Source organism: Acanthisitta chloris, unplaced genomic scaffold (genome assembly GCF_000695815.1).
Source record: "Acanthisitta chloris isolate BGI_N310 unplaced genomic scaffold, ASM69581v1 scaffold36757, whole genome shotgun sequence".
NCBI lineage: Eukaryota > Metazoa > Chordata > Aves > Passeriformes > Acanthisittidae > Acanthisitta > Acanthisitta chloris.
Window position 1 is genome coordinate 1 of NW_008681592.1, and position 11,494 is coordinate 11,494.

Genomic DNA, 11,494 nt, shown 5'->3' on the forward strand with positions numbered 1-11,494 from the left:
GCGTGGGTGGGTTCTGCCCGGTGCCGCGGGAGCCGCGTCGTGCCTGCGTCTGGCACCGGAGCCGCGGCGGGGACAAGGGCCGGCCAGGCGCTCAGGTTAAAAGGGGCCCGGAGACTTCCGTTGTTTAAACTTGAATGCTCGAAAATGGTCTGAGAAGCAATAAACAATCTGATCCTTTTTCTCCCCCCTCTAGAAATCCAGTGCAGTATTAATCCACGGAGGTGCTGTGGACGGAGGTGCTGTGGGGACAGTTGGCAGTACAATGGCTTCTCAGTACCTCGTAGTGGCTCTGGCCGTTTTCTCCTCTTTTACCCAGGTTGTAATAGAAGCCAGCTCTTGGTGGTAAGCATATCGACTTGATTTTAAAAAGGGGTGTCAAGATTTCCTTGATTAAATATCTGTGTGCTTCTTCTGTACTTTGTTTCTGAGGGCGTTCGACAGGAGCGAGGCAGCAGGGGAGTAGTGTGCTGGCTTTAATACGTTGTGTAGTAAAATGAACGGGTCTGTCGAATAGGGCTAAATGTGTGAGATCTCATCTTGTAAAATGAAGTTTTTAGAATGTGTATGGTAGATTCTCTATGGATTTTATCCTCTTTAAATTACTGGAATTGCCTGTCTTTCAAAAGAGAGGCAAAACTCCCTTAGATTAGGAATTTTGCATGTATAAGAGAGAATGCTGATTTACAAGTTAAAACTTCTACTGAAGTTTCGGTTTGAAGTTTTCTGCAACTTAAATGTTTATAAATATATTTTGTATATTTAAATCTCTGCTTTGGCAAATTATAGTGTACAATGTTGGGAGTTCTTGAAATAGGTGTTTCTCTGCTGTTTCAAGCGATCCTTTTTGGATTAATGGCCACTTTTTAATTGAAATGTATCATGTCAAGAGCACTTTAAGAATTATGAAAACAAAGTTGATTTTGTTTACAGTGAATATACTTGCCTCTATGTTTTTGTGTTGTCATTCGGAAGAAGCTAGAAGTAGTCTGTGGCAAGTTTCTAACTTCTGGCTTGCTGAAGGTTTTCCTATTTGTTTATAGTAGAACAGATTGAAAAATCCAGACTTAAATCTAAAATATGTGTTAAAACAAATGGGGGTTTGGGGAGCTTTTTTCATTTTTGCTTTATTTATTTTCCTGGCCTTGCAATTGTTTGGTACTTCTGTTATTTTTACTATGCCAATTTAAGCTGGTAAAGGACTGCCTTGGAAGATGCAAGTCTTCCAAGTCTGTGTCTTACTTCAGTCTCTAATGCATGATGATAACCACATAGATGGGAACTAATAACTCCTGGCCTGTCCTTAAACAAAAGCTTCATATTTAGGTGTTTGGTTTTGGATTTTGTTGCACCTCTTAGCAAAACTAGCAAAACTATACTCATGTATAAGCTACAGTTCTGTTTGGGATGTATGGATTTGTAAAAAAAAAAATTATTTTATATTAGAGTCTTCTGTTCATTAATCCAAATCTTTCTTTATGCAGGTCTTTAGGGATGAACCCCATGAACCCCATGAACCCTGTTCAGATGTCAGAGGTGTATATAATAGGAGCCCAGCCACTATGTAGCCAGCTAGCAGGGCTTTCCCAAGGACAGAAGAAACTCTGCCAATTGTATCAGGATCATATGCAGTTCATTGGAGAAGGTGCAAAGACGGGCATTAAGGAGTGCCAGTATCAATTCAGACACAGAAGATGGAACTGCAGCACTGTGGACAACAACTCTGTTTTTGGCAGAGTCATGCAGATAGGTAGGAAGCAACATCTTTGTGATTAAACTCTTGTCTAAGGATATGTATGGCACAAACTGTTCTGCACTCGAATCTCTTGCCAGGTTCTTACTGAGTACTGTATACAATCAAGTGTTTTAAAAAGTTGGCAAAGGAGTTGGATTATTTTTAGCTGGAGGTGATTTCCCACCACTGTCCAGCCATGTGTCTTGGAAAACAAAGTAGGAATATATATTTGCATATGGGAATAGGGGAGAAAGGAAAATGAGGCCCTGAAATCTCTTTTTAGAAAACCTGAGACAAAACGAAGGCAACCTAAGAGAATTAAAACCAGCAGCGTCTTGTAAAATTAAAGATGTCCATGTCTAGTTCCAAAGTTAGCGGCTGCATAATAAATCGCTCTTGGTCCAGAGGTTAACTGAAAATTGCTGCTCTGTTGACTAGTGTTTATAGGCCATTCCTTCTTGCTTATTTCCAGATATTGTAACTTTTTTTCTCTCTTTTTGAGGAAAATAGGTTTATTTTAAAAGTACTGTAGCAGGGTAAGTTTAATGAAATCAGTTCTATCGGGATAAAATGTGTGATTGCCCTTGTATCTCATATTTAATGTAGTCACATTGCTCATAGGAGAGACAGATTCCTGTTTAACATCTTATCACAATTTGGTGGGCACCCAGCCCTTTCCCTATCAGATCCTCTTTGAAATGTGCTTCTCCAGTGCTCACGTGCTGCCTGCCTTTTCTGGCATTTAAAGACTTCATCGTATTTTAAAGTCCTTGGCAAAATTTTAACCAGTGCTGTTAAACTGGGTCCATGGTGAAACTTTCCTCTGACTTTCCCAAGTCAGACTGGTGATTCCATGTAGTTGTGCTTTTTAGTTGGAGATTTAAAGTAAGGCTTTTATATCAGTGTTTTTCTGTCCTGCTTTTAAAAAAAGAAAAAGTTCTAAAATCAGTCTCAAGCCAGGTTCATCTGTAAATAGGCTGACTCCAGTTAAAGTTGAAGGACTACGTCAATTCACATTTGGTCTCAATTTTTGTTAAAAGAAGTTTTTATTTGGAGATTGTCAGACAAATAGGAAAAAAATCTATTGCATAAAAGTACAGAATTGAAACAGCTGATTTTAGATAAACAACCTTCCCTAGGCTTTTTGCAAGCACAGTATTAGCCCCCCATAGAGTTTGTTTTTTTGCCTTAACCAAGCAAGAGTCTGAAAGCACATGTAACATGAAAGAAAGCTTTTTCTGTACACCTCTCTGTTCTAGTAATCTAACAAATGTCAGAAAAATAATCCATTTAAAATTTAGGCCTTCGTGCTTCAGCCTATATTTATTATCCAGGTGAGTGAAAATTAGCTCGGGGGACTATTGGTGTGAAGAAGTGTACAGGATTGGGCCCATGATTTGTGGTGTCTGCCTCCAGAATAGTTGTTTCTGCCCTCCCCAAGTATGACAGATCTATTTAAAGGTGGTTTCTTTCAAGTTAAATAACTTTGCCGCACCCTTCTGCTGAATATGACTGTATTAGCTGATGTCTACACAGCAATTCATCATGTAATTAAGCCACTTACTCTAATTGCAGATGGAAGCAAGGTTAATAGCCATATTCAAGAGTTAGACCGTAAAGAGTGTATTCATTGAGAGCAAGGAAGGTAGTGTGGGTAACAGTTGTATTATTTCATACTGAACCTCAGTAATGACCAGTTGCTGTTCCTCTGTGTGGAAGAAAAAATGGGAACTTTCAGAGCCTGGTTCAGTTTACTTCAGCTCACCATACCTTGGTGTGTCAGGGACTGTCACCAGTGTGAGGTGACAGTCAGGATCTGAATGCACATCGCCCCAGAGGGCGCCGGGGCACAGCACTGCCCGACAGCACAGCCACGGCCCCGTGTGTCAATGGACAGTCTTTCTTCCAGGATTTACCCTGCACAGTTAGCTAAAGCTGTACAAATAAACCTCGCATTGAGTTTGGAAACTTGCTCTGTGGCTTACTGAACTGCAAAATTTTATGGCTTGTGTTCTGCACTGCTCTCCTTAGGTGCTGGTTCCCAGGTCAAGCCATGGTCCTCACTGCCTTCCCCACCTTGTCCTGTCTCCTGGCTTTGTGGCCAGCCCTGGGCAGGCTGCACTTGGGCTTTGCATATGGCTAGGAAGTGCTAATAGAAAACAAAATAACTGGATCCTCCCCCAACAGCTCCGTGTGGTCAGGGTCCAGTTTATTCTGCCTGCAGCCTGATGTTGAATGCTTTTAAAATGCAACACAAAGAACATTTTGTATCTTAGGTTCAGGTATAAAAAAAAAATTGTTCTGTTCTTGCAGACTTACTCAGATCAAGTGTAAAGCTCAGCCTCGTGCTCTGTGGGTGGCTTCCTACAGTGTGTGTATATTGAACAGTTCCATTTCTATGTTTTATATATATGGGAGAGAGGGGACCTGAACGTGTTTGGAATGTGTGTTTCCTTGCCATGGCTACAATAGAGAAATCCTGGATTGTGGGAAAAGGCAGATATGTTTGACAGTGAAGGAAAGCACAGTTGTGCCTAAAGACTGAAAGAAAAAAAAGTAAAGAAAATGCAGAGTAACTCATCCATGTGGAACCATCACTCTTAATGTGTTCCTGAGGTTGATGACTTGAGGCAGTGTTGGCTGGAAATCTACTTCAGCAGCTGATGCTATTTTATAATTTGACTAAATGTTCAAGGAGGTAACTTGGGGGACAGCTCTCCTTCCTGCACCCCAGCCTTTCCTTCTCCTTCCCCCTAAGAGTAAGTTCTTTGAAATTTGTTCCAGGATAATAACAAAAGCTAGTCAAAAATAGTCAGCTTTATGAGTTTAAATCCTGCAATAAGCGGCATAGTTAACCATGTGAAAGCATGAGCTAACTAAACATGAAAAAGAACAAAAACGGAACGGAAGAGGCGAGTCCTGTGGTCCGGAGCAGACCATGTTTCTTTCCTCTCAATCTAGTGGAAATTTTGCTTAAGGAATTAATCCAAAAATGTGTGTTACAGAGCAAATGGGAACATTAAAATCTGTGTGAGGTTCCCACTGCTATAATTTGCAGTAAATGTAAGGCCTAGGTCACTACATAAAGCCAAATTTTTTTTTAACTGAAAAGGTTACTCCTGTAACCCTTTATACCCATAAGTACTTCCGTGAGCAGGTGTCTGTGAGAACAGACCGTTGTAAGTAAGGTAGCAAAGTACTTCTCATCTTCCTTAAATCTCATCTTTCCTGACATCAGATTTCTGATTTTTCCCATTTAAATCCAGCATCTATTACTAAAATTACTCCAGTGGATGACAGCTGTTATAGTAACAAAACTGCTCTGATCATGATGTCATCTTAACGTTAAATATGTACCAGACTGCAAATTATTTATGTTTCAGAAGTGCTTGAAAGCTCCTATTAGATTTGAGCTGTTCATGATATGACTTGTACAAAGAGTTTTTGCCTCAAAATGTTGCTGCTTAAATATACATGACTTGCCCAAAACACAGCCTTTTAAAGCCCTAATTTTACGAAGGCTCATGCTGTTCCCTAAGAAAAATCCTATAAAATCAAGATTAAAAGAGATCTTGATCTATTGATTGGACTAAAGATTGGGAACAAAACTTAACTCATATAAACAGAAAAAAAAATTTAGTCTATTCTCAGTCATTCTGGGAATCTTTCTTGGAAAAGACCCAATATGGATGCTGTCTTATAAGAAGAGAAGCAAATTAAAGTGTGCTCTCTGATGCAAGTTTTGTGCTTGTTTGTCTGAAAGCTTTGCTAGTTGTAGTCGGAACTTCTGGCACCCTTGGAAAAGTGATCAGGGAAGTCAGCCTCTAAATAAGGTGGGATTAGATACCATCAAGAGGATGGTACATGGCCATATCTTACATTGTGGGTACTGTAACTTTTTCTTCCAAAAGTTTGAAACTTGAGGTTTTCCATTTCCATTTAAGGGCACCAGATGCAGGAGAAAACCTTCAAGGCTGCCTTGTGCCAAGGGTTTTTTCTTCCCTGTAATTTGTAAAGATGATTGTCCATGGACTCATTTGCCATATTCACATGAGCTGGAATGGTGGATACTAAACAGCACAGGTTGTCGTTAGTTTTAAATAGCCTTCTACAGAAGTGTCTGGCTAATGTGTAGGGTGGAAAGTTGTGTGTTATTCTGCTGCACGTTTCCTTTGATACCAGGAGGCTTTGTAAAACGCTTGAACTTTAAATAAATTGGAACAAGTGGGTGAAGCGCATCAATCATGCTTGAGAAGTAGTAATTTAAGAACCAGACTTTTAAAAGTTGTACTTAACATCTCTTTCTTCTGAAAGACAGGGAGCCTGTTTCCCTTCCTGCCCCTCACACACAGGCATAGCTGCTTTGGCCCTGCTGGCATTGTGTTCCAGCCCTGACCCCACCTCCTCTCCACTCTCTCATCCAGACTTTCACCAACATGAATAAGAAGTGATTTCTACTCTTCACAAACTGTGTGTGTGCTCTAATGGGGTGGTTTCACACGGTTCTTTCGGAGTGAAGATGTTTTGGGAAGTATGGTTCAAGGTTACGCTACCTTTTAGTAGTCAAATGAGTTTTGGTGACTCCTGTGAAGCCTTTGCCCTGCCATCTCCTCAGCGGGTAGGGAGCTGTGTGTGGGGGCTCTCCCCTAACACCACTTGTCTTTCTGTGCAGGCAGCCGGGAGACGGCGTTCACCTACGCGGTGAGTGCAGCCGGGGTGGTCAATGCCATGAGCCGTGCCTGCCGGGAGGGCGAGCTCTCTTCCTGTGGCTGCAGTCGAGCTGCACGGCCCAAGGACTTGCCCCGGGACTGGCTTTGGGGTGGCTGTGGGGATAACATCGAATACGGATATCGCTTCGCCAAGGAGTTCGTTGACGCCCGGGAGCGCGAGAGAGTTTACCAGCGAGGCTCCTACGAGAGCGCCCGCATCCTGATGAACCTGCACAACAACGAGGCCGGAAGAAGAGTAAGTGTCTGCAGAACAGCATGTCCCTCTGCCCTCCTCTGTGTCCCTCCTTTTGAGGAAAGGTGTGGCTCAGTGGGGCACAGCAGTGCCGAGCAGTGACCGGCCACCACGACTTATCTCCGTTTTGATGCTCAAAACAAGAAAACAGCAAATACAGGGTGTGAGTGGGTGGGGAGCACATGAATTTGTGTTGGTTTGGGTTGTCTGGCAGTCCTATTGCCTTCCTCATGGGGAAGGCTGGGACCAAAGTGTGTTGTATTTCCCGCTGTATTGTTTCATGAAAAGTGCCCCGCTCGCTGTGGATTCTCTGTAGAACTGAATTTTATTAGCTGGTATTTCCAACCAGGACAGTGTGTGTTGGAAGGAGGAGGGATATGTTGGGCTTCCCAAGCTGGAATTGTGCCACAGGATTGTTCTGACTTTTTTTCATTTCCCTGCTTTAAGAGGATGTGAAAAGCTTCTCCATGCTATTAGAAAACATGGTCTTCTGTGGTTGAACATGTCTTTATGGTTTCTTTAATCTCAAAAATGCCTAAAATGAATGGGTGTAAACTTTTCTTTTTTTGAATAGTCTGAATATGAAGAGCCAAAGTCATTATTTTTCTAGAACTTGAAGTGCCAGCAATAGTCGGCTGGAGACTTTACACTTGTGTTCTAAGGTGAAGAAGGATGAAAGATAATTGAAAATTAATAGTATTTAAATGTAAGAGGAGGGTGTCTGAAAGCAATGGACAGGCCAATTTACTATTAACAAGAAGAAAAATGACACTTTCACAGTTGCTTACAGAGACTCAAACAGTTTTTTCCTTTCTCAACCTCATCTTTGCAGTGCCATTTGGCAGCGTTAAGACTCTCTGTAACTGCTGGGTGGAAGTTGTCCACAGTATCATCTAATGTGTCAGACCCCAGGATTTTTGGGGCAATGTCAACACTGACTCTTATTTCTATTTGTACAGGGCAAATGACTGAGGTTTCCCTGCCAAAGCTTTGTAAAGAGGATATTGCTATGTAGCTCTGTCTCCCACCCATAGGTGTTCAGGGGTTTCTTCTTGGATGAAGTCTCTCTTCCAGAGCAGTATTTGGGATAGGAGGAGGATGCTGAGCCAAGAGTAGACAATCAGCTGCAGCTGAGCCAGGAGCAAGAGGAATCTTAACTCTTCCCTAATTGCAGCCTCAAGCAGAGATCAATAGGGAGAGTAACTCAGATAGAAAATAAAGGGATGTTTTACATTTCTCAATGAAACAGCAAAATCCTTTGCTGGCGTGAGAGCAAATTCCTCAAATTTGAGTGCAGCCTGACTGTTACTGCTGTCTGGGTTGTGTGTGTGCTGTTCTGGCTGTCTCAGTGGTGGGGAGAGGCTGGGAAGCACACTCCCCTCCTCCTCCTGGCTGTTAGGGGTGCTGGGGGTGCATGTGTGTCTGCTCGCTCGCGCTTCCTTCCCAGCGTATTGGAGAAGGGGGAGAGAATACTAAGGTGAATACTGTGAAGAGGCCAGTGGGAATACGACAGAGGGCAGGAAATGAGGGGAATAAAAGCTTTCACAGCCATGCTAGTCTTTCATCATTGTTTTTGCTTCTCTTCTCGGCTCCTCCAGACGGTGTACAACCTGGCTGACGTGGCCTGTAAGTGCCATGGTGTCTCTGGTTCCTGTAGCCTGAAGACCTGTTGGCTGCAGCTCGCTGATTTCCGCAAGGTAGGCGATGCCCTGAAGGAGAAATACGATAGTGCTGCTGCCATGAAACTCAGCGGCCGGGGCAAGCTGGTGCAAGTGAACAGCCGCTTCAACGCCCCCACCATCCATGACCTGGTGTATATTGACCCCAGCCCCGACTACTGCGTGCGCAACGAGAGCACCGGGTCCCTGGGCACCCAGGGCCGCCTGTGCAATAAGACCTCGGAGGGCATGGATGGCTGTGAACTCATGTGCTGTGGCCGGGGGTACGACCAGTTCAAGACGGTGCAGCGAGAGCGTTGCCACTGCAAGTTCCACTGGTGCTGCTATGTGAAATGCAAGTTGTGCACAGAGATCGTGGACCAATTTGTGTGCAAATAGGGGACGGATGAGGTGAGAGGAACTGCAGCCACCTGCCAGCAAGGGGTGCAGGCCTCTCTCCCTTTCCACAGGACTATCTCCACTTTATTTATAGAGTCCAACGAGTTGTCGTCTTCTTTTAAGAAAATAAAAAAAGAAAAAAAAAGGGCGGGGGAAGGAAGAAAAAAAGCAAAAAAGAAAAATATAAAGGTTGCAAAGAGAAGTGCCTGGAAACCCTCTCTGCGTCCATCCCAGAACTGTGTGCAGCTTATATTTTTGGCAATAATGGGGGAGAATCTGAGAATATTTATTTTACAAAGCTAAAAAAAATAAATTTGACTTTTCTTACAAACAGTAGAGTAGTTTGAGGGGAAAATCTGACATATCCTAATTTAGTCCCATGGAACGTAAGACATGTGCAGTAGGCCGAGCAACCATGTAATGTGCTTGGGATGTTAGAACAATCCTTATGGATGTGAGGAACACAGACCTGTCCATGACTTTTGGTTTCAGACACTAGAAGTTACTAGAATAGGTATATAAAGCTATTCAGTACATGTAGGGCTCTGTAAATAAGGGGTATATTCATCATGAAATGTGGTGTCGGTTGCACATCTGACTGTGCCCACTGAGTATGCAGTGTCACTGGAGGGCAAAGAGCAAAGGATCAGAAAGGCTTCAACTGCGCTATCCCTGAGTCACTGGGGTTGGTTCCAGAACCTATGGAGACATAAAAAAAAAAGAAAAAAGAAAAGAGCAAAAACCTGCCTTGGTGAATAGTAAAGATATTCTTCAAGGCAGAGTTTGGCCTCATCAGCTAATTGTGACGTTCGAGTGTCTGGTGTGACAGAGCATCACTTCCCTACTGCTGAGTGTGGAGCAGCCTGGGGTGGGCTGTGTGGAGCACTGTGGCTGGGGGAGGGGGGCTGCTTACAAACAGCTTCAGTTTCCCAGCCTGGAAAGCCCATAGAAAATAGAGTTCCCCAAATTTGAAAATGCCTTAAAAATGGTGTAATAGCTGGCTGTCTTTCAAAACGCAGCTTGACAAATAACTCCTCTAATTTTATGTGAGAAAATAAATCATTAGATATCCGCTCTTGGAATGATTGATTTTTATTTTTTTTCGCAGATTTTGGGAACGCTTTCACTCAAGGAGACAATAGTTTCATATTTTAATAACATTAACTGACTATTATAGTTCAATGAAACATTGCAGCAATACCAAATTTATCATCCTATGTCTTTAATACACATGCTTTAGATAATATATTGCAGATATACACTACAGCTGTTCAGACTGTACTTGAGCAGTTGCATATATATGGGAGAACTGTGGTCTGCTGGTGTCTGATACTTCAAAGCTTTTTGTACATATATATTTTAATGATTTAGAAATTAATAAAACATCTAAATTACAGGGGCAGTTCATCCCTCATTTTCTTTATCAGATTTCTTCAGGTTTTTAGATTGATTATAAGCTTTTGGTGGTTTGTTTTTTTAATTATTTTTTAAAGCTTTTATAATTCGAAAGTTTTAAGGATAATCAAAAAGACGTTAGTCTCTTCCCAACTTTAGGACTTTCTTGAGTGGTTTGTAGAGGCAGCACCCTGCACTTGGATCAATACTGGTCTGGAGATTGCTTCTATTCCACTCTCACATTGAGGGCATTATTGATTATTGCTGAAAGGAGACACCTTCCAACACCAAAACGTGCTGCATTGGGCCCTTGTTTTTCAGGTTTTGAACAGAAAATTGTTATTTGTTGAACAACATGCGTTCCCCCCCATGCTGTGTAGTTACACAGGATTTCATCTTTGGTTCAGATGCCTCTTTCCAACTTAGTCCCATCCAATAAGTTAAGGAAAATGGTTTTGCAGATACCAAGTGAGGAAAATCTTTCACTTTAGCCGAGTTGTACTAAAGCCTTGACTTTTCACAAGCCTTTAAGCTGTATCATTAAATTCATCTTGATCATTTATCAGCTTCTTAATGGCGCTTTATTGCTCTTAATTTATTGTACAAGGACATATTTACCCCTCATCTTCAGATGTTTGCAAAGAATATCTTTAAAGTAAGAGAAATAAATAAAGCACTAATTCATTGAATATGTCACTTTGGTTTTTATTGTACAAAAACCATGATCTTTTTTTTCATTTGCTGAATCACCTCATGTTCCTTTTTAGTGACTTTTGTCTGAGCAGAATTGAATCTCAAGATCCTAGCTATTAAAACACTATTTAATGTAAAATATTTTACTTGTCATTCAGATATGTAAATCTTCTATGTCCTTTCCTGTTCTGTACATTTAATGTACATATTTCTGTCTTGCGTGATTTGTATATTTCACTGGTTTAAAAAAAAAAAAAAAGGATTATGCCATAATTGAAGATAGACTATAAAAATAAAACTTTGGTTGTATATTGGGAAGTGGTTTTAATTATCTTTCAGAGAAGGGTTTGTTAAAACAATGAACAGAGTTGATTTTTAAATTTATTACATGGTAAAACAGGGAAGTGTTTGTTCGCCAAACATACAAAGTACATCTTGAAGTTTTATTTCTATGTTAAGAAGACTTACAGATGTAACTACTTGTTAAGTAGAAGGGAAAAAAACCACCACACCAAAAAACCAATCTCAAACTCCCATGACTCTGAATTAGAAAGCATTTTAGAGATGGGAAAGTACCTAATTGGCAGTGGATAGGGACTTGGGTTAATGTGACTTGTGTGCATGCAGCTTCCAGGACTACCTGCACTGATCCTGG

General features: G+C 41.6%; 1 protein-coding gene across 1 annotated transcript; it reads left to right on the top strand.

The window, feature by feature from the left end:
- The first annotated feature begins 65 nt into the window (after positions 1-65).
- On the top strand, positions 66-8,874 carry LOC103805505 (protein Wnt-5a). The gene is made up of 4 exons (XM_009078157.1): positions 66-342; positions 1,482-1,747; positions 6,405-6,697; positions 8,293-8,874. The coding sequence occupies exons 1-4, from the start codon at positions 263-265 to the stop codon at positions 8,749-8,751; spliced, it is 1,098 nt and encodes a 365-aa protein (XP_009076405.1). The 5' UTR covers positions 66-262; the 3' UTR covers positions 8,752-8,874.
- The last annotated feature ends 2,620 nt before the right edge of the window (positions 8,875-11,494 follow it).